The sequence below is a fragment of the Lagopus muta genome, chromosome 5 (genome assembly GCF_023343835.1).
Source record: "Lagopus muta isolate bLagMut1 chromosome 5, bLagMut1 primary, whole genome shotgun sequence".
In the NCBI taxonomy this organism is placed as follows: Eukaryota; Metazoa; Chordata; class Aves; order Galliformes; family Phasianidae; genus Lagopus; species Lagopus muta.
Window position 1 is genome coordinate 13,921,942 of NC_064437.1, and position 23,784 is coordinate 13,945,725.

Below are 23,784 nucleotides of genomic sequence, written 5' to 3' on the forward strand. Positions count from 1 at the left end.
AAGGGAAGAAAGAAAAGAGCGCGTGAGAAAACACACAGTTTCAGGACTCCAAAGAATTAGACACTTCTTTCAACACCCAAAGTCAATGGCAGGATACCACTGACTTCAGCAAGTCCTGCTGCAAAGCCTTCCAGCCGTCACGTCATACAGCTTTCCACCAATGCTGAGAAGGTGTTTTACAGAGAGAAGTATGCCCTCATGTATAGTACATGTATTTTGCAATGGCTTTTATTAATAAAGTAACTGCATCTGTTTTATATTTTCTCACGTCAGCCTTCAAGTACAAGAGCTGCTGTGTAGCAGATTTCTTCCGGGAGGGGAAAAAAAAAAGGTACTGCAAAGGAACTAAAAAACAAACGACAAGTTAATGCCCATGAGAAACCTTTGTGCCAGTGTACCTTCAGCCTTGTTGCCATACCACATCATTTACCATAAATGAAAATGTTGCACCACTTTTCTTCCTGTATGCTAATGGGTTTTGTTTGTTTGTTTGTTTTTGTTTTTTGGTTTTTTTGTCATGCTACAGATATTTATTTATTTTTACTTCAAAGAGAATAAGTAAAATCCCATCACATTGTGACTTGAAACTTTACACTCTAATAGAATATTGAAGGGAATCCCAGCGTCACCAATTGAAAAACAAACACAGAACAACCAAATAATCAAGAAAGTGCAGGAAGAAAGGCCCACAAATTTGTACAGGAGCATAATATACAAATGGTAAAGGCAGACAAGTTTCTTCCTTTACCCTCTAGGCCTTTACCTTCAGCATGAAGGATAACATATACAAAAGGCAGATATTAGAAATGCTTCAATGACATTACATTATGCTATGGTTTACAAATATATACAATATAAAGAAGAATTAAGTGGAGATCTTAATATTTCTTCCAACTGTTTGCAATCACAGCCCAAGGGCTCACACTACATTTTTTTCTTCAGCTTTGAACACCAGAATTCAAGCTCAGTGTACATTCACAAGAGAATACTCTATGATCTTTTAATCTAATTAGAAGCTCAGCAAAAGAAAGTCTTAAAGGTGGGCAAGTAGTCATGGTAGCAAGAAGTCCACACACTGCACTGCATCAGCCAAAATGAATAAACTTTTTTTTTTTCTTTTTTCTTTTTTCCTATTTTCATGGACACAAAATGGATTCTCAATTAAGAATAAAACAAAGCATTTTAAATAACTGAACTCCAAATTCAGGACACCTAGAGAACCCTATAGCTCAAACAGCAAAGACAATCCCTTAACACAACAGCGGACTCTTCCTCAAAATCACAGAGGGACAAGCTGTGTGTCAGACGTTTGCCTCTGTCACCTCCCAGAAAATGTTGTAGAAAGGCAAGAATTTCTGAAATGCTCCCAGGGATGCAAGTTACACAGATGTAACTGGATATAAAGAGACATAAAGACAAATATCTGGCTTACACAGTGCTTTCCAGCTAATGTCAAGAACAGACGAGCAAGCAACTAAGAGAAAAAACAGGGATCAGAGACAACCATAGAGCTGGAGGTCCCCTAATACATGGGAAAAGTTTTTTTTCCTTCTACCTTTTCCCACAACAAGCAGAAACTTTTTGTAAATGACACCATGTGCAAACCTGAAGTGAAGCTGCACGATACAGCTCTTGTGGCCAAAGATGGAAAAGGAAAAAATAAAATTCTGTCTTCTAGAGATGATGTATTCATTCAAACACTCCCTTCTTGGTCAAGACCACTATTATTAACATGAGAAGAAACAAAGCAGCCAGCTCTTGCACGCTATGCTCACATGGTTAGTGACACTAGGCCACCAGGCTGCTCACTGTATAACGCATACATGGCTTGATCCATATCTGCTGCAACTACAAGAACACATCAAGCAACACACTTGGGGAGACTTGCCCAACTGGGGCACAATAACAGAAAAATTCAGAAATGACTGACTACATTGTTGGCTAGTTTTCCCCTTTTAACATCACAGAATGAGCCTGAAGCTGTCCCAGAAGTCATTGGCAATGTCCTGTCCTACAGTCCAGCAACCTCTTAAGCTTCCCCTAGTGTGGTATTCTCTCTTCTGGTTCAAATACATGCACAAGCTGATGACAACTACATAACTGTTTGGAGGTAGAAACTACCAAATGTAGTTGAGCTATTCTACCACTTAAAATTGAGCTTATCTTTCTGATAATTCTTAACATCTTGCTACTGCTTTCTTCTTCCTATGAGTGGAAGGTGACTGAGTTTTTATGGTAGTGTGTTATTTTTCCCCATTCAGGATGACATACATCTTTAGAAGCTGATAAGCTTCAAAGCAAGTCTTGACAAACAACAAGGCAAAACTCCACCATTTGAAGACTATTCAGCAACATATAAAGCTTGTGTTTGGTCAGCACTTAGCGGTGTCATGTAACAACATTCTCTATTCACTGGCAGCTTTCTCAACCTCAGCTTAGAAGGAAGGAATACCACTGGCTGGCTGTGGAGGCCAGAAAACCTGACCCCAGAGACACAGAAGATGCTAAACTTGAGTGCTGCATACAACTCTGCATCCGTCAGTGATGATGGTTGAAATACCAGCACCTTCCCCACATGCTGTGCTGCATTAGATATGTTCTGAGCACAAAAGCCCAGCTTGTATCCATCACAGAGGACATAAGAGCATCACGTACACATCTTCTAAAGCACAATGTCTTCTAAGGCACATTTCCTCACAGTGCTTGTTTCCATAGCACTGAGCTTCCAAATTATCTGAGCAAATGCAGCAAGCCTTCTCCTACCACTCCAACCAAGAGCCCTCTTGTAAATCTCATACAAGTGATTAAACATTAGGAAGAGACACTACACTGTAGTAAACCAAAACCTTCATTAATCTCTCCCTAGCCTGCTTGGGGCAGCCTATAGCTCAAGGCAGCATGATCACCTGCCTCTGGTGATGCTCAGTGTGAGGTGGAGCTCTCCCCCATCTCTGTATGAGCTCCTCACAGGGCTCAGCACAGGCAAAGCCATGCACTGCAACTTGAATATCCAGGAGCGTCTGGATACCCAGCTTCTTCACTTGTCAGGTCCTAGAGCAAGGGCAGGAGTAGCTCCTGACTGAGAAGCATTAGCATAATTGCTCCCTTTTCTTCTGTCGTGCTTGTTGTTATTGTTTGTTTTCTTGCTTTGTTTTTCTTCACCTCCCAGACTGAAGATACTGTATCTGCTTTTCACAGCACTCCTTCCAGCTGGGCAACTCTAACCACATCACAATACCTCCCACACAGGCTTTCTCAGAGCTACTAACAAGTCTCTACATAAAGGAAAAAGGACAAATGGCAGAGCTCACGCTCACCGCAGCCCCTCTGGTCTCTCAAAACACTCAAGAGAAATGCACTCAGATAGAGCCGTAAGGAGGGAAAGATGATAACGTGTCCTGCACCTAAGTCTCCAAAGCAGCTAAGAATCTGATTGTTCAAGATGTAAGAGGACAGACATGTCTCTGTTGCCATGAGGGGACCAGGCAGCAGGCCAGCCCTGCCTCTGGTTCAGAGAGGCCTGTGGCTGGCATGGCTGAGGGGACATGCAGCCTGCACAGCCTCTGCTGACAGCTGCACACCCAAATGAGGGAGAAACCCCGAGAACCTTGCAGCAGGCTCACAGCATAAAGAAAGGAAGAGACACAAGAGAAAGTGGGAGGAATAGTGCATTGCTAGTTCCTCCTGAAGAGCAGTGGCCCGAGAGGAATCCCACAAAAGCATGGTTTAGAGGTGGGCTCTGCTGTCCTTGGGACAGCACATGGCACAAGGTGATAAACTGCACATTCACAGCAGTCAAACTTGCTTGCATTTCTGAAAGAAAAAAAAAAAAAAAAAAAAAAAAAAAAAAAAAAAAAAAAAGAAAGAAAGAAAGAAAGAAAGAAAGAAAAAAAAAAAACACAGAAAATTATTTTAGGGCTGATTACGATTACATCCCCATTCTTTTCTCTATCTTTTGTCTGAACAGGGAGCACTCAGTTTCTCCCTGAACCAAAGCAGGCGGCAGTCTGACCCAACAGCACTTCTTCAGAGGGGTGGTTTGGGTTGCAAGGGACAGACTGGTCTGAGACATGCTGAGGAAACCTGATCCCTGAGCAAATAGTCTGGTTTCTTAGCACAGGCAAGCAACCGGGTTGCTTTCTCTCGGGTGAATTAAGTAAACAAGATAAATACTGTCCACATAGCTTCAGAGTTATATTACATCCATGTAATTCCATCTCAGTGACACACATTGCTCTCAGATAAATAGCATGTGTGATCCTTTTCCATAATCCACTTTGTATTTCTCCATCAGCAAAACATTCTGTGAACTTGCACCAACACAACTCCTGGAGGAGTCCCGCAGGATCTCAGACCCCGCAGCTCACAAGAAGCCTCCTGCAGGCACACGAAGCCACTCACCGCCGCTCAGAGGACCCAGACAGCACAGAATTCGCTGCATCGCTGTCCTTCAGCTTCCCACCGGGAGCTCTCTGCAAATGTCATTCTAGCTTCTGCCCAAATACAGCAAGAACTTTACAAAGACACACACCGGTAACCTGTGTAATGTCACTATAACCATCAGAAGTCCGTAATCACCTTCCTTAACCTTCTTTTAGGCAGACTGCAATGAAAAGAGCTATGCCATTTCGAGGATACACCAGAGAAGGCTAAGCCTACTGCAGAACGCACACGAACGCGGAGCTCACCTCACCTCACCCGGCGCTCACTGCGCTGAGAGCAGCCCCAGCTCCCAGACCGCCGTGCTTTCAGAAACAGGGTACTGCGCTCCGGCTGCGGCACGGGACCCCTGGCACCGGGACCCGAAGAGCTGCGGGGCGCCCGACACGGCTCGCGGCGTGGAGCGGAGGGAGAGCCCCGGCGGGCTCGGTGCTGGGAAACGGCACCCAGCAGCCAACCTCCCGGCACACAGCGAGACCTGCCCAGTTAGAGTGGCTGCTCAGACACGAGGACCCCATCCTGGGCTGGCGTCCCCGTGGGGCCGTACCGCCCGCCTTCGCGTCTCCCCAACCCAGCTTACGTTGGTGCCGTGGGAGAGATGCGTCCTCGCCTTGTCCTCTCGGCTCCCAAATGCATTTGTATGCATTTGCCCGGGCAGCGGAGGTCCGAGGGAAAGCCGGAGCCGCACGCAGCGCCGCCGGAGCCTCAGGTACTGTCCATGAACCGCCGCCGGCCCCGAGCTCTCCGCCGAGCTCCACGACAGCCCGAGGGCGGCCCGCGCACGGCCCGCGGGGGCGGTGCGGCGGGGGGGCGCGGCGGGGCCGGGGGCGGTGCGGCGAAGGCCGGGGGCGGTGCGGGGGGCGCGCCCCGCGGAGCCCCCGGCGGCGGAACCGCGCTGCTCCGCACCGCGCGGTGTTGGGTTTCAGCGCTCTCTGTTGCGATTACATCAGCAAACGCGGCTCCGGGGCGGGACGGCCCCGATCCCGGCTCGGCCACGCGCGGCTCCGGGAGCGGAGCTGCCCCGCAGCAGCGGGAGGGCGCGGGGAGCGGGGCGGGGGAGGCGCGGACAGGTGGTGCCGCTCGGCGCGGGGCGGCTGGGAGCCCCGGCTACGGGCTGCGCAATACCGCGGGTCACGGAGCGATGAAATGGGGCTGAGCGTGCTGGAGGGTTTTGCGTCTCGAGTGTAAGTGATGGTGTCCAGCAAGACTCCCTCTGGAAAACATTTGAAGAGCAGATGTAGTTCGGTAGCACTGCAGTGCCAGAAGAAGCATGACACACTTTGCTGTCTCTTCCTGTAGGGACAGAGGTCTTTTCTTTTTTTTTAATCTCAATCAGCGGTTCTCTTCCCCTGTCCCAGTAACGGGCTGGTATAACTTCCTCCCGTAAGACGTTCCTGTGCACGAAGATCACACGAAGTAGTGTCGAACATTCTGAGTATGCTGTGCTGCAAACCCATGGTCAAAGCTGGCAGCCTCACTTAGCAAAGCTTCCATTGACATAAGCAGAAATTTTATGTAAGTTAGGAGTGTGGTATTTGGCTCTTGCTGGGTGGTATTTCACAAAGATCTCTCATCAGAGCTCAGCAAAGGCCTTCAAGTCATAGGTGTCATGGAGAGGATGGCAGGAAATGTCTAAACATTCAGGAAGCAGGAGAATTGCCAAAGTGCAGAGGAAAGGCACAAGACAAGGATTTCGTACTGTTGTCACTAAGAATGCTCCTTTCAGCTGAAAGGGCCCCCATTGTGTCATCCAGGTGCATGCAAATAGGCATAAAGATGCAAAAGCAAGGGCTAATTCAGACTACAAATGTTCTTGGGTATAACAGAATACATGTGAAAAGTGACTCTTAGAGATCCCCCTCAAATGTTGTGCTGTTTCATTTCACACTCAAGTTTATTTTCTGCATCCTGAATCATTCAGAATCTATGTAGTTTCAGTGGCTGTTGTGTGATTTCCTTTTACTTTTTGAGAGCTGAAGGAAAAAAACTGGTGATATTTTGTCTTCCTGTCTTCATACCTTGCATAAAAATTAATACAAGCTGAACACAAAAACATATTTGCTCACTGAAGAGAACCTCATACCTGCTCAGGGAGGTATTAGACACTACTGCAATGAAGTCAGTGTTTCTTTCTGCTTTAGACCACACCTGAATGCTTTCCAACAACTTTAGTGTAGCATTTCATTTACTTCTTATTAGCATTAAAATGACTAAAATGTATACATTACAGATAGGTTTTGGAACAGGTTGATGCTATTTCATGAAATCTATCAGTTATTTAAATGACACATCACATACTCAGTAGGTACATAAGGTGGCTTCTTAATGCTCCAGCATCTGCAGTAGGGCTGTTATGGAGAGAATGCAGCAGCAAGAGTGACCCCAGTTGAATCTCCCTTGTTTCAGTGCACACTGAAGAGCTGTCCGGGAGCATGTGGTGAGGTGGGGTGGGGACATCTCATGCCAAGGTCACTCTTTAGAGCCTCTGAAGCTGCCAAGAGCAATAGCTAGTGCAGACAGAGAAAACAAATCAATATGCACAGGGAAATCGAATGGCTTGTCTGAGGTCAGACCACAAATGTGAGCATTGCTGGAAATAACCCAGCAGTCCCTGCCTGGTAGCCCATCACCTTGTGTGCCAGTCTTGCCAGGTTTCTTCTAAGCTTCACACCAAAAGTCAGCATCAGGCTTAATGTTACACTTGCTTCATCCAAGGGTTCTTACTGTCTGATCAGCTAAACCTAACATGTTTAAAGGTATCAGATTACTTGTGTTTATTTCCAGAGCTAAATATAGTCATCTGTATACTTACAGACAATGAAAGACACATTCAAGCTCCAAATGTGCTAGCTCTCATTGCAACAGTGATGCTGAAGTTTCATTTCTTATTGTAAATGTCCCCAGAGCCCATGTTTGCTCTCTCATGCTTGACTATAGCCTATCCCTGATTTCTCTCCCCAGGCACATCCAGATACAGGTGAAATACAAATTAGTTATTTCAAGACACCACTTCTGGCCCTTCTGACATGATTGCAAGCTCTTATTTTTTCATTTTTCAGAAGTTTTCTCCTCCCTTCATGAACTAACTTGCTCATCTGTTGCTCCAGATGAAAGCTGCTGAGTTCCAGCCTTGCTGCAAGACACAAAGCAGGAGCTGTTCTGAGGTGGTGTAAGAGGTGAGGAAAGTGATTCCCAGAAAAGATTCTCCTTCCAGGATGAGTACAGGAGAGAGAAATGTTATATATATATATCTCCAGAGCTAAAGATACAGAGGAAAAAAAAAAAAAAAAAGTAAGAATTTGAAGGAAAATGTGTGAAATGGGAACATAAATGCTCTGTGTTGGAGTCTGAGCCTTATCCCACTGCAGGCAGTAGGAACTTTACCTTCAGCCCAAGCAGAATAGGACCCATGTGAGTTTCCTGGTCCAGTCCCAGAATCAAGATATTCTGGCAGAAGATCCTTGTTGCTATTGAGTTCCCTTTGCCAAACTGCTTTCTCTGCACACCACAATATATGGTGTTAGGCTATGTACCAAAACTGTTGGAACCTAGTTCAGCAAAATATTTATTTAGATTTCTCCCTGTGGCAGCCAAAAAAATGTTTAACACATTGCTCTGGTTAAAGAAAGTTACCAAGCTATCAGATGTGATTAAGAAATACAAGAAATGGAAAGGATTACAGCATGTCTTCAAGAACAATTGGCTAAAATCAGAGGGCCTCCAACTCTAAAACTGACAGTTTTTGCTGGATGTGAAAGAAATTGTAATGACCATTGTGTGCCTTCAATCTCTAGCTGGGCCCATGATTTCCTCAAGAAGTAGTTAGGAAGAAATCACATTTTCAAGATTTGCATATGCCAAAAATCTGGAAGTGACTGAAGTATGACTCTCGATTTTTAGGTGAGTTCTACCCCTTTCAGTTTTGTACTTGTAAACTGGAGAAGTAATATAAATGTACACTTGAAGGAAGTCACAGTGAAGGATTCTACCTTTCAAGACCAACACACAAAATCCTCTGAGGGGTTGAGAGAGGAAAAGAGATGCTCTGAATTCAGAGGACCAATACTTCAGACATCCTGGCATATAGAGGGGGAAAAAAAGGAAAAAAGCACAGTTCAGAGTGACAAAACTGCCAAGCCACAAATGACCATATAGACCAGTGAGATTCTGTAGGATACTTAGTTAAAGCAAACAAGGGAATGTGTCCAGACAGGAGCAGGGAACAGAAGAGAGCCTCAGTGAACCACAAGGCAGAGTGAGCTCTCCAGACCACAGGGCTCCAGCAACTCTGGCTGGGAAAGGTGCCTCACCAAAGCCAGGATGATTGCAAGTGCTTATGAGACCTGATAGTATCCATTTCAATAAATCACAACTATAGAAGAGATCCACCACAAAATAGAGCTGGAGAAATCTGAAACGTGCAACCAAAGCACACTGCTCTGAAGCAGCACCCCCATACCCAGCATGTAAAGCTGTACTACCTTGTTCCACTGATGGCATGGCATACACCACACCAGGAATGCAGAGGAACCTGGCCAAACACACAGGGAAATATTAAATGGAGAAGCAGTTATTAGGAAAGTAATATGTGAATGGAAAATACGATAGGAAGAATGAGTACAACATGGGAACCATGGGAATGGCCCACCAGATGAGAAGACTACAGTTACCAAATAGGCCAAACTGCCAAGGGTAGCACAGTAAATTTCCATCTCAAAAGAAGCTGGTGAAAGAAAAAACAGAGATAGAGAAAATCCATTTATTTTCATTTTTAGTTAATCTTTATCCCATCGTTGACGGAGCGTTTTGTAATCTGGGCAGGAAGCAGAGACACCCACACCTACAGGCAGAAAGATGCATTTGACATGAGGTATTTTCTGGGATACTCATTGAACTGAAAATCCCCTTTGTAGATGAAGTTCATAAATATGACTAGAAGTCTGTATGCCCAGGACCATATCACAACCTATATAGGTGTGTGCTCAGAGGGGGACAGAGAAAAAAACAAACCTCAACAGTTGTGTTTAACCATGGGGCTGCAACCTTCTGTCACAGCATGGTCCTCTGCACCACAGGATCCTTAGCAGGTCTCCAGAAGCCACCTTCTGATGGAGAAGCCTTTTCCAAAGGGCTCCAGACCACCATCACTGTACAAAACCTGCTCTGACTCTGTCTATAAAGGGAGATAAAAGACTATTTCTGTAAAACATGGAAAGGTCTGATTGTCCTATGTAAAACAACATTCCTTTGTGCCACCCAGGGACCTTCTTTGTAGTGCTCGCTGTCACCCCTCTGCATAGGAAGAAGGGGCCAAAACCAAGCATCTTGTAGGACACCTTTCAGTGGGACAAAATTCCCTTAAAACACCTGCCTGTAAAAGAATAAAAACAGAGTTTTGGAGAGTGCCCACACTGACAGGATGCTTGCAGCCAGCTTGCAAAGCCTCACCAGCGTTAAAAACTACTCCCACATCTGGAAGAACTAGCACAATCATCTAAGAAGTATTTTGCTCCTGAGCCACAAAGATCTGCACATGAGGCCAGTCTTTTTTCAATTCCATTCCCACACTTCTCTCAGCAACTGGGGCAGATGCTTCATTCCTTAGTTTGTTAGCCCTAGGAAGGTCTCACTTGTCCAGTTTTGCTTCCAGCCTTTCAGGCAAGACTTCACAGCAGCATTCTGCAAACAGAAAAATGTATTTCCAGATATTCCTTCTTCAGTACTTAATGTTTTTTTCAGTTTTGACAAAATTCACTTCTAGCCACAGCAAGGGGAGGTAGCAGAATCATAGAACTGTTAAGATTGGAAAGACCAATAAGATCATCCAGTCCAACCATCAGTCCATATCTGTGACTGCTGTGGACCACGTCGCTCGTGTGACATCTACCCTTAGCTTGAAAACCTCCAGGGATGGCAACTCCACCACCTTCCAGGGGAGCCTGTTCTCCACTTTCTTACCAGCTAACAGGTAAGCTACCAATGGTCAGTAGCTGAATCCACATTAAATCTCCACCTTGGAGTAAGGAGATTTCTTCTCACATTAAAAATCTTATCAAAATTTTCTCCCATTGCTCTAGTGTTTCAAAGTTTCCTCCAACTTTGTGTGCATCACCTTCTGTGTTTAAGTATCCCGAGTCTCTAACCAAATAGCATACCTAAATCAGGAATGACAATGGAGCAATTCAAACTTGACAATATTTGTTGGCAATTTTCATTTTAAAAAAGGATTCTAGACTCAGGAGATATTAACATCATTGATAGAAATTGCATTATTTCCCACTGTATTTCTCACTGGATATAATCAAAATTTTCCAGTGCACTTTAACTCCCAGCAAAGGAAGAATCTGCGACTTATTTTTCTTGATACCTCTGGATCAAAGAAGAAAGCCAAAGCTATTTTCAAGTAGGACATAATACTTTTGCATCATGGACACTCAATTTCCAAATTAAACATTCTAAATGAGACATATATAGTGACAGGAAAAAGTTTCTCTATAGAAAGAGAGTAAGTAGATTGCTTTTTCGGAAAATACCAGACAGCTGAATATGTGGTATCCCAGACCAAAATACACTGGCACCAACTTCAATGCTGATATTTTTATAATAGTAGCACAATTAATTTTTGTAAATCCTCTACAGCTGTACCACCAATATAGCATGGTATTTTTAATAGGGTATTTTCATTACATTATTTTTAGAGATGAAGGTTTTAACCCTTTTCTTCAGTTGTTTACAGTTGATTAGATATGTGAGCAAGAACTTCTGTTACAGGAAAGCAAAGGAGTAGGTCTTTGCAATCACAGAGTAATTTTGGAGCAACTCATCCCCACTTGTCCATCTTCAGCCACATCACAATGGAGACTTTTCTGAGTTGAACTGACCAAAACGATAAGCCCTGATAAAAGCATCAAGAAGAGTAGAGAGAAGGGATGGATAAATGTGAAAAATGAGACTTTCTACTTGGATCAAACAAACTTCTTAGGCCAGATGTGCCTGGATTTTTCTTATTAGAGAGCAATAAAAACCTCATGATTCTTGAATTATGCAGCATTGGCTTAGAAATCATCAAAGTTGAACAACAGATGAGGCAAGTAACTGTACACTGTTGACCCAAACATACACAAAGGTTTTAATGAACATCTTTATAGTTGAGAAGTCCAAACCTCGTAAATCAAAGCACCAGCACTAATTTGTCTACAGCACTGCAAGGTGTGCACTGAAGTCCTTGCAGGGTCATGGGTTCATGGGGCTCCAGCTTCTCCTGGTGCTCAGGTTCCCCTTAAGACAAGTCAGCATCTTCCAGGGAATGCACTGCAGAAAGCTGCAAGGTCTCACAAGGAGCTGCTATGTTTTCAAAGCCTCACAACCTACCAGAATTTTAGGGGAAAGGCAAGACACAGACTGCACAATCTGCTTCACAGACAGACTTCAGATGTTTTTTCAGAAGCAGGTGATGCCAAACCTTAACTTGGTCTCCATTTTCAAACATAGGCACGACAATATGGTTTTCATCTCCCTTTGGAAACTGACAGGGCAAAACAAAACTTTCTGAAGCCATCCAGCTGAGACAGACATTCACAGACCAAAATGTAGACCTCCCTAAAGCCAATAAGAGGAAAAAAAAAAAAAAAATGCATAAAAATTCTGTAGTTTGTTCTTGTCTTATTTTATGGTTTGGGGAGCAGTTTTTTTCCCTAAGTATTTATGGCAATAGAATGTGGTTATAAAAAAATAAAAAGGACATTTATGATTATCAGATGTTTAACTTCACTTTTCCAACACATGTAAACTAACTGCTCCTTCCCAAATCAAAGTATTCTGCCTTAATAGTTAACTTGCAGTGATTTCAAAGTTACATATGTAATACAACAGCACTCTTACTTGCCTGCTAGAGAATCAGAACAAAATTTGTCTTAATACATTTAAAAAAAAAATATTTTATTCTTTCACAACAAATTGCAACTCTTATCTTAGAAGATATTTTTATAGTTGAAATGCACATTAAAAAGTTAGCAAATATCCTCTTTTTTTTTTCAGATTATTTGCATTATTCTTTAAGTAACATTTGGAAAATTATTTCCCTTAGCTTAATACTTTCTATATATTAGTGTCTGCTTTTTTTTTGGTGGTGGTGGGAAGAAGGGGTTCCCAGTTCACTGAGGCAGTATGAGGTTGCTTATAAGCAGACTTCCTGTGAAAGTCTAGGCAGGTCCTCTGGAGCATTCCCCAGTCCTAGAACACCACTCCTCTGGAGCAAATTCCTGAGGGCAAAAAGAAAAGGGCTAAATTTTAAAAGAAATAAAATCTTCTCTCCAAATCCAACCAGATATTTCAGTGACATGAACAGATCCTTCATTTTTGGCAGCATCTCTTCTATCAGGTCCAGTTAACTTTATGAAAATCCCAGTAACTGTCAAATGCAGACATGGGTTTCATGGAAGAAGTCCAGATTCCAGAAACTTGGTTGGAGACGATAAGTACTTAATATGTGCTTCTGACAGCCAGCTACGACCTTCACTCAAGCTCCATTTCCCATGCTTGAGAGAATGGAATAGATTTCAGAGGCCTTTGGTTTAGCAAACTTAGTGATAGGAAACATCCTCCCAATCTTCATTTGTATTATCTGGAAGTGGCGCGTCCTAATAATGGTGAGGCAAGCATGTCCTTCTCTAGTACTGTGTGTAGGGCACAGCTGTCAATCAACACAGATGAAGGCATGCATCTGTTAGAAAAAAAGATTCATTTAGTATTTTGATGATACTTTTGAGGAAGTCCTGGCACTGGAAACTGACTGCTGGCAGAACATCAAGTAGTGGGAAAAATCCTAAAGGCACCAGAGCTACTTCTGTGCTATGGGAACTTGTGTACTGAAGCCAGTTTGCATGGCAGGCAGACAGGAAAAAAACTCAGATTTTTATTCTGCATTGCAGCAGGTAACACATCACTTCAAATGTGTAAATAACTAATGCATAATAAGAGAAATATTTGCTAACAAAGCTAGTCACTTCCTTGTTGACAAGACATGATTTTCCATTCTTTTCTATAGCTCTCCCATTCAGCTGTTTCAGTCATTTGACAGTCTTCCATGAAGAAGATGATACAGAGTATTTGGAAGAGGGAATGTTTACAAAGAGCATTGATAGTCGGATGTATCCAGAGTAATTAGCTGTAAGCCAAATAATAAAAATGTGGAGAACCTACAAGTATGTCAGATGACTGAAAACACGGGGTTAATTTAGATGTTGCATACTGTATAAGCACACAGTGAATGCCACTTCATAATGCAAGAGCACAAAGCCATGGGCTGCATTCAGACCTAGTGTGTAGTACAGCCAAAACACCAATCAAGACAGATATTAATTTAGCTCATGACCCTAGGAAGGCATTTCTGCCATAGGTACAACATCCAAGCTCTTTACTGAGAGAAGAGTCTTGAATCATAGAATTCTTCAGAATTTATCCACCACTACAAATATTACTTTTATTTAGATAAAGAAGAGTAAGCACTGAAAATGTACTTCATCCCCACTGTGGAAGCTGTTAGCTAGCAGGGGAAAACCCTGGACCTCCTTGCCTCCTTCTGTTATGTTTTTTAAGAATTAATGCAGAACTCTGTCTGATCAATGTTTATTTCTGACAGAGTTTTTGGCTGGGAGGTAGCTGATGTCCTTGGCATGTTTTAAGTAGCATATCAGAAGTAATCACTGACTTGAGTAATACCGTATTATACTTCTGTCTCTTGTTTAGAGAAATAATGTGTAGCAAGGGAACCCTTAATGATTAAATTTTCAGTTTGGAAGACAGTTAAACGCACATGCACTAAGATATGGGACTACAGTGAACTGAAAAACAGCAGCTCTGAACTCATTATATACACACACATTCATTGATTTTCTTCTCCTAGTCTAGAATATTAACCAGTTCTCCAACCTCATATTTCTCAGGAAAATATAATGTAGAAAAAGAAATCACGAAATACCCAACACAATTACATTCAAACTTTTTTGTTTTTCTAAGGGTCCGTATGCACAGAGAGCTACGAGTCTGCAGCTTTCCCTGGCCTCAGACATAACCTGGCAGCAGGGAAGCACACTGTGCAGGGTGTGCCAGAGCACTTCCCCCAGTGACCCTTCCAGAGCTGGAGAGGAATAGGGTAAGTGGAGGTAGGTGCTGGCTGTGCTGACAGTCTCTGCTCTGGACAAAACACATTAGTGAAGCACTGTCAAATAATACTGTGGGTTTCCACAGGACACAAAACACACACATGGTCTTGCTTAATGTCTTTCAATGTGTCTTCATCTCCTCCAGAGCTGCTCTACACAGTGACAGCATCAGACAATTGTACTGCAGCAGCCTGGAACTTTGAATCCTTGCAGGTGTCTTTATTTTTTTATTATCATAGCACTGCAATACAGTTTCTTGTCACAACTGCTTTCTTCCCAGTTTGCGTTTGTGTAGCTCTAAGTATTGGAAATGCAAAAACTTGATAGATGTTAGCACTTAGAATTATGTTACCTTTTTTAATGTATTGTAGTCAGTAAGATTTAAAAGCTGATCAACCCAAACAATACTAGCCGTGTTATGATAGCTTCTTCAGTGCTTGATTGTTTGGATTGAGCACCACACTATTATCTACATCATACGCTTGAGCTCATGTATCTGGACAAAAAACAACATTGCAAACAGCAATATTTTGCCCACTGATGATCTTCATTCTCAATTTAAAAAAACCGAAGAGTCAACTAACAAGGAATCACTTAGCATTCCCATTTAACTGGACTTTACCTCCTGTTCCAAGAATCACCAGGAGCCTCACTCTTGCATTTAATTTCTACTGCACTCAGCTCAGACTCCACACTACGCCCATCCATTCTCCCCCCTCTCTTTCTGCTGTATGAAACCATGAAACCAGAATAGTCAGCATATTGCTTGGTCTTCTACTTTCATTGACAGCTGAGTGTCCTTCAGTAAGGGGAAGAAAGCAGAAGTAATTACTGGAGCCAAACAACATTGCATATCAGAACCTCGTTTAATCCACAGCAATTCTTAGAGCTACATCTAGTATTTACCAAAAAGAAAGACACTAAAGAGGCATTAACTCCACTGTGAGGCATCACCTTACACTAGGATAGCTTTTAAGATCTTTTCTTTTTTTGCAGACCTGTCATGCAATTGAAAAATTATAATAGTGAATTTGCCCCCAAACCTCTGAAAGGTTAGTTTATAGACTCCATAGTTTCACACAAACAGTTTCTAACACCTTTAAATCTGGAAGATGATATATGCCCAACTTGGACGTTAGCAATGCCATGTTTATTTAGAAAAGCATTAATCTCTTTATTAAGAAAAAGAGTTTCTCACTCTGAACTTGACACTGTTTGCTTTCTCAAGGAGAATGAAGTATGGCAGTTTGCTTTTAAGACCTTGCAGACAAGGCTGCTTCACTGCTTCCTCTTGTGAAGCTCCAGAGACAGGTCTTCCCTGCTAGCAGCTTCTGGCCTGAGCTCTGGGTTCACAACTAAGACCATAGGAACATATTTCATTAAAAGTACCACATGCTACTCAATCCAGCTGAGTATCACACATTCAGTCAATTCTGTCTTCAATTTATTTTTTTTTTTCCCCTCCTTAACTGCACCAATTTTCATTACTGTATTTTTTAGATTTGCATTAAGGAGAAACATAGAAACAGGGCTACTGAGTTCCTGTTGATTGTCATCTATTCATCTTTTTCAGCTCATCTAATAACAATGAGTCTGGTCCACATCTTAAGAAACACTTCAGCCAACAAATGACATTAGAAAGAAAAACTGAAGGAAGTGGTGTCTTCTTTATAGTAAATTTGTACATGAACAAGATTTCTTCACATCTGGCATTTCAGCTTAGCTAGCAGGTACTTTTCATCATATTCTCAGATACCATGTCCATAATAGAAAGGCATTAAATGATCCAACACAATAGGTTGATATCTATGAAGATATCAATCTTATCTATATCTTCTTATTATTATCTTCTTATATTATCTTCTTATCTATCTATGAAGCACATTAAATATTTATATCTTGTTTGGGATTTGCACAGAACTGAGTTGGTGACAAAGCAAACAACTATCTCCCAGAACATTAAATAAAAAGCACCAGAAAACATAGAGCATGAATTACTTTTTCATTTCATTTCCTGATTCAACAGCATTCTAAAATGAACAAATGCATCTTCTTGATGAGTTTTCCAGAGCAGTTTTAGACAGGAAAATGGAAAAGGCTGTGGCTCATACACTAAAAACAAAGAGAAATCCATGTAAGTTTTGGCAAGTTCCTTCTTTACTCTAGAGGAGAATGAACTCTGACTTTCTTGTGGGAAGCTGATTGGAATGGACTCTGGAAATGACAACATGCAGCCCTTGTGCAGATTATTTATGGAAAAAAATAAAAGGAAGAGTGTCTGAGCAGGTACTACAAAAAGATCAGAAAATATGGCATGTTTGAGAAGAGTACAAAGAGAAGACATTTGACAGACAATAGTCAAGACCAAGCCACATCTTAATGTGATCTAGTTTGCATGGTCAAGCACTGCTCAAACGTTCAAATACAGCTGAAAACTTGTAATGAACACTGTAGTGATAGTGCTTTTCACAGCAGGGAGTTTTCTACTGGTTTGTGTTTGAGGGGCTGTGGGATCCCCACTTCATGAAATCAGGATAACCAAGATATCCTTAACTATTACAAACATGATCCCTGCAGGAATCACATCTGAGCATTCCCATACAGGGAAGGTGTTGGTAGGTCTATGGACCACACATCAGAACAAGGCCATCAGACTCAAACAGCTAAACTCCAACAGGCATAGCCCTACAAATATAGGAACCTTTCCTCTCTTCATTTTCAAACCTGAAATTTTCCTCAGACATATAGGGACACATATAATTAAGGACATTTTGCTGGCTGTAGAGACACAAATATATAGCACTGCTCTAAGTTAAGCCATTAAAATCAAAGTGGAGATACAGACCATTAATCAAGAAAAAATATTTATAGGAGGAAGGAGGAAACACTGCACGCCTGCCCACAGATCAAGCCACAGTCTCAGACTTGCAATGGGCCTCAGCATAGAATCCCCACATTCTCTCCCTCCCACGAGCCTGCCTTCACCCAGGTGCCCTTGGCAAGTGTTGAAAGACATGAAGAAGTGGCTCTTGCTTTGACATAGGACCATCAGAGCTTATGAGTACTGCTGTAACATCACATCCACAATTTTATTATAGACACCAGAGAGATTACTAGCAGAGACTAGATTCAACTGTAAGACTTATTTGAGCTCATGCAGTGGTTGGAGGAGAAAAAGGAGATTACTGTCATATACACTTTTGCTGTGATACATCTAATTCAAATGGCCTTGTGTTTTGTCACAGAAGTTCTCCAAGCAAAGGATTTTTAAGCAGTGACCAGTTTCTTGGGTGCAGCAGGGCTGTGACCTGCAGCATGGTCCTTACTCAGTGCTGATCTTCCTGCTGAGCCCCAAAGGCATCCAGCACATCTCTTTTTTTTAAATGCAAATCCATCACCTGGCAGCCCCCACATGCAGCTGCAAAAAGCATGTGCCAGCCCTACTTCTGTCAACTACAGACCTAGAAAGTCTCTGAGAAAGCAAAAATTCTAGATACTTGTCATTTTACTCCTTGTAACAGCAAAGGGACCAGCACAATAGGAGGATATTACAAGAGAAAAAGAAGGGCTCACCAGTCTCCAAATACCTAGGTTCACAATAGAAACTCCACAAGAAAGGGATCTCTAACCAGAGATACTTCCCTAGTGGCAGTCAGCCCTTAAACGAGGTCTAAGAAAGGTACAACCAGGCTCTACCCCTTCCAGTCACACAGGAGAATTGCCTTCACCTGTGCTCCCTAGACTGACCAGATCCTTTCCCCAGGTGCTCAATCAGTGGTGCAGGCTGTGACTCAACAGTTACCGTACAATCCTTTACACAGATAACGATATAGGTTGACAGGGCCAGTAGAAAGCAGAGCTGAGAGCTTCCAGCATTTTCTTTTACTTAAAAATCAGTTTTACAGAGGACCTCTGTGCAAGTTAATCACTTGTTGTGAATCCTACTTCTGCTCCCACTCCACGAGTAGATGCACTGGCTGGACACGACAGTGGCACCCAGCACTGAATTCACCTCCTCTTCTGCCACAACAGGTGGCTGCACCACCCAGCAACCATGGGAAGAGATGACAGCAGGCCTCAGCTGCTTTGCATGAAGCAAGTCACCAGCCTGCACTGCTGGCCAAACAGACCATCTGGATGTAAACATGTTACGATTCAAGTTGCTTTTCAGGACAAAGCATCCTTTCTCCTCAGCAAAACACTTAAGATTGTTCCCCTCCCCTTAGCGCTCTTCTGTCTCCAAAGATCATATCTCCTGTACTGTATCCAAGATGATACTCTCAGGTCAAGGAAGAATGCAGCTGCTATGCCAAAACAGTAGGAGTGCTTTGCTACAATAGTTTCTTGCTGAGCAATGAATTCAAGGGAAAAAAGAGGTAAATTCACCATTGTCCAATTTCCTGTGGTGAGGGGAAAGAGATTGCTACTTCATATTCAGCAGATCAGTTTTGCTGACCAGTTCCCCTGCTCTGTCAGGAGATATCCTTCTTGCCATCACTGTGGATGCAAATGCTGTCAACACTGAGCAGGGGTGAAAGTTGGTGTTATTCAGTGAGCAATGCTGAGGGTGTTGTAGCGTGCCTGAATGCCAGGGTCTCAGCTTGCTTGCCACAGATACAGAAGGTCAAATCTGATCATCCTGCCACAAAATGTTGCCTATTCTCTAGCAATGGCATACAAGAAAGTAAAGGATGCACCTCAAAAGGCCACAGCATTGATCTGTCCGTTCCTCCACAGCAGATGTGACATTGGACACTGATATTTTGCAACACACCGTACATACACGCACTCAGCAGTTGCTCTTGGAGCATGGTCTAGAAATCCAAATATTACCCTTAGACTTATGAACAACATCTCCACAGGTGTCATGCAGATGAGATACCAGTTCCTCATTCAAACCTGGCCCATCTGCTAGATAAATGACACATTTCTAGTTTTAAATAAGTTTACTTTCTGTTAAGAGCTCTAAAAGCTCATTAACGTTTTTTAACAAGCAATCAGAAAAACAAAGCCCTTAAATCTCTGAGCTGAAAGCAGGCAGCACAACTTGCAGGATTAAGCTTGTGATCATATTAGAGGGTAGAACTGCACAGGATATAATATCTATTTCTGAACACCTCCACAGCCCATTTAGGCTCACATACCTGTCAGTGTTCTGAAACAAAAAGAACATCTCACCTTGAGAGGCAACAAAGGCTTTTCTCAGTACTATGTAAAATCAAAAGTACTTTGGCTTTTATAAACAACTAAGGAAATGTCATAAAATAATAAACACTTCCAGGCCCCATCAGTCTAACTAATCCAGCACCCCGAAAAAAAGGTAGCTGAGATAGCTAGACATACCTGCAGAGAGCTTTAAATTACCAAAGCTAATTCTTCCTGCAGTGCAGGTTGAGGCAAAGATATGCAGGATATGACAAATGAGGGCCTATTTCAACAGGCAAAAGTCCAAATTAGCAGAGGTAAATCACTCAGAGCTGAAGGTCATGCGCACAGTGTGACACTGCTAGAAGTAGCAGTGAAAGCTCAGGGGGTGCAGCTGCACATACACCACCAAAGCAGGCAGCAGGTCTTCCCTTGCATCTGGTGGACATTCAGTATGTGCCAAGAGAACTAATGGGAAATACTTAGAAGCATGTTGTTCATGGCATATTTTATCTATTGGGCCATTTTTTTTTTTCTCCTCACTAACTGCAAAATTTGAAGTTTCTATCTGGAGTTCCTTTCACAAGCATTCTACAATTAACAGAGTTGAACAAACAGTGCATTTTACAGACACTGACACCATATAGATGGAGGAATCATAGCATTCAGCTGCTTTCTAAAGTTCTGCAGCAAATCAATGTGCTTTGTTCCTTTATTTTACACCAGGGCTACAGGAAAAGCACTATTATGAAAAACAAACAGAAGAAGGAAACAAAATGGCACCGCCCTGAAATTACAGGCTCATGCATTACTACTTCTTGATATTTATGCATATGATAACAGAAAGAGTTACATACAGCAGCAAGGCACTGAGATAGCAAAACATCCCTTTAACATCATGGCTGGCCCAGAACAAATCTCCAAACACCCACATAAAACATAGTGAATTAAGCAAGAAGTAGAGAAGAACCAAACAACAGCTCAGAGCCTACTCCCTTTACAGGACTTGCACTGGTTCAACAAAATATCACATAATATAGGAAAAAGTACATCCATCTATCCCCCAAAAGAAAGAAAAAAAAAAAAAAAAAAAAAGAAAAAACCAGCAAAGCACCATCATTCTACAAAGAATCAATTTAGTTCAAGCATACCAACCCCAGTAGGCACGGTACTCTAGTCACAACATATAACAGCCTTACTTGAGCATTGCTTCTCCCAGAAGACACCCAAAACATCTGCACAAGGTCCACATTCACCCAGGTGACAAGAGCTGGCTTTTTTAGAAGAACACCTCAGCCACCTCACCCCAGCAGCAACAGGAGCCATTCAGGCCTGGGGTTTATATAGGGAAAGGGATTGACTGGCACTGACCATAACAATCAGAGGCAACAAATCTCAGCTGAAGCTTTACCAAGGGCTGCTGATGGGGTTGTTTCTGATATAGAGGGCAATAACATCTTTAATAACCAATCTAGATTTGGGGGCTTATTTGTACCTGTGTCATTTACATATTTATGTAAATTTTACATGCCTGCTTATTGAATAGCAATCTATGTGCAAGGAGGTGTTATAGAATCAAAATCACAGTATCATCAAATCTGTTAACATGGGGTTAAAACCTTTACTCAAGTTGTTGAGAGCACCTGCCTCACCTTTTGCAGGGAAAAAGAAAGATATATTTGCCTTTCCTTTGAACTTCTGTATCAAGCTGGAAGGGGTTCAACTGCCCCAGAGTAATTTATTGTAGCTATTGGGAGATAGGAAATTTGCATACACATTCCTGTTATTAGGAGTAAGCAAAAGAAGGCATAAATTTCACTTCTGCAGAAAGCACATCTATCTTCATGTGAAAATGATTTATGTGGTGAAGCCATCTGTCTGTTTACACCTTTTAAAGTAGAATGAACAATTGCTAATGAAACAGTTACTTAGAAAAAGGGATAAATACAGTGGTGTAAGCAGGTGCAGGTCTGGTTTGCTTCACAGCATAAATGGTACACTTCAAAGTCGGTTCTGAATTGCTTATAATACTGGTTGTCACCACATCATCTCCCAGTACAATGTGAGTTATGGCACTAATGGTTAGCTGGGACCTGCAGAAATCAAAAAGTTGATGTGTGTGGGAGAGACAGGGAAGGTGTGCCCCCAGATGCCATCTGCAGACCCCAGTAGAGGATTGACTAGACATAAGGACAAAGTTTTTACAATAAGGGTGGTGATGGACAGGCACAAGTTGCCCAGAGAGGAGGTGGATGCCTTATCCCTGAGAAAACACAAGGTCAGGCTTAGTGAGGCTCTGAGCACCTGAATGAGCCGTAGGTATCCCTGCTCAGTGCAGGGGAATTGGATTAGATAAACTTAAAGGTCTCTTCCAACTCAAATGATTCTATAATTCTATGTTTCACGGCTGTGAACATCTCTTCTCTGCTCCCTGCCTGGCCCCATGGGCACTACCCTGCTCTGGCTGATGGCAAAAAGTTTCTGCCACCTACCCTCCAGCTCTGGGTTTGCTTCACTAACCTGAGTGCAAGCCTACAATACAACAAGTGGTGCATAACCAAAACATAATATACCAAGGTGATCCCTCTGTGCCAGACCACTGCACCGTGTTCAGAACAGCCTGGAACCAGTGCTGCACCAGAGAAGCTGTGCCCAAGATGTTCTCCTGGGCCATTCAGGCACTAAGAGCCTACTGGTATCTGTTTGCTGGCCCCACCACCACTGTGGGTCCACACTTGGTCGCTGTGATGCCTGGAGATTTACACAGTATGTAAGCAACTGCCAGCTACAGACCAGTAATATCTAAACACCCACTTTTCACCTCTTTAGGTGAAATAGGTTAAATCCATGTGTTTAGCTTTTACTTTTCCATGTTCTACAGTGCATAAATACAGACCAGATGTGCATGAGGATGGATAAACCTCTATCAGGCAGAGAGAAGTAGCACCAGAAGCTGCCTGGGCACTCTGAGCTGCTCTTGAGGCGCACGCACAGGGAACAAGCAGTCACTTTTCCCTGGGGAGGAGCTAATGGAGATGGCCTCACCTCTGGAGAATGTATTCCTCTGTTTCAGGTGCACATCGGTAATGGGAGCACAAAAATGCTATGAACATAATTGTTATTCACAATAAAATAGCTAATAAAACAAGTAATTATCTAAAGATAAGATTAAATTATTCAAAACAGGAAGAGCATCAACAGAAACTGGTTTTGCTGTTTATTAGGTGGACGTTGCTAAGTCTGAATGATCTACAAAAACTATGGAAAGAAATTCCATGAGCTTTGTAATTTTAGTGATGATTTTACTGACAATCTAGTGTGTTTAGATGTAAAGCACAGTGCAGGTAATGATTCTGCTCACTGTAGGACGCACTTAGTAAATCAAAAGTATTCCAGAAACATGATCAGAGCTCCTTTATTTGACTGAGTTCCACTGGGAATTCAAGATATATCATGTGTAAAATGATGTGTAAGTTAATTGGCAATAGCTTAAAAGATTTGAGAAAGGTTCCTCTAATGCAATGCATGCCCCTAGGAAGCTGTATTTGACTCATAACCGCAACTCCATCTTGTGCAAATGTCCTTCTGTCTTCCAAACAGAGCCAGAGCTGAGCACCCCTGTTGCACAGCTGATGGTTCCTGGAAGCCCCCAGGCCAGGACTCAGACTTGCTGTTTTCTCCCCATGTGCAGGGTGTTCAGGTGTGCCACTGCTGAGCAGCCTCTTGCTGCAATGGAATTGCTTCTCTGACATCAAACCTCCAAACAAAACAAACTCTTCCAGTATAATAATATTTACTGAAGCATCAGCTTATGCCAGAGACAGCAGAAGACTGCTAAGAAGAAGGTCTAACCCAAGAGGATGTTTAGAATTTAAGATTCGCTTAGCCCTCATGGTGTAATTTATGCCATATGTTCTCTTATTTACAGTTTTCCAAGCAAACCATTTTCTATTAGTTGTGGAGCATGAGGAACTTTCCATACAACAGTAACTCTGAGCCTTCCCCCATTACACAGCCCTTCATATTCTTTCTATGG

At 42.6% G+C, this 23,784-nt stretch overlaps 2 protein-coding genes and 1 long non-coding RNA gene across 3 annotated transcripts in view; 1 reads left to right on the forward strand and 2 right to left on the reverse strand.

Moving 5' to 3' along the window:
- Nucleotides 1–5,125, reverse strand: part of COL24A1 (collagen type XXIV alpha 1 chain) — a 118,310-nt gene extending 113,185 nt beyond the window's left edge. Inside the window, exon 1 of the mRNA XM_048943929.1 lies at nt 5,021–5,125. Coding sequence (XP_048799886.1) covers nt 5,021–5,076 — 56 coding nt within the window. The 5' untranslated portion in view covers nt 5,077–5,125. The remainder of the gene's footprint in view (nt 1–5,020) is intronic.
- Nucleotides 5,039–23,784, forward strand: part of CLCA2 (chloride channel accessory 2) — a 67,638-nt gene continuing 48,892 nt past the window's right edge. The window contains exon 1 of the mRNA XM_048943931.1: nt 5,039–5,149. Within this exon, the coding sequence (XP_048799888.1) occupies nt 5,039–5,149 (111 nt within the window). The remainder of the gene's footprint in view (nt 5,150–23,784) is intronic.
- Nucleotides 12,369–21,057, reverse strand: LOC125692862 (uncharacterized). The gene is made up of 2 exons (XR_007376876.1): nt 20,948–21,057; nt 12,369–13,162 (listed from the first exon to the last, which is right to left on the reverse strand). It is a non-coding gene; the product is annotated as an uncharacterized LOC125692862 (long non-coding RNA).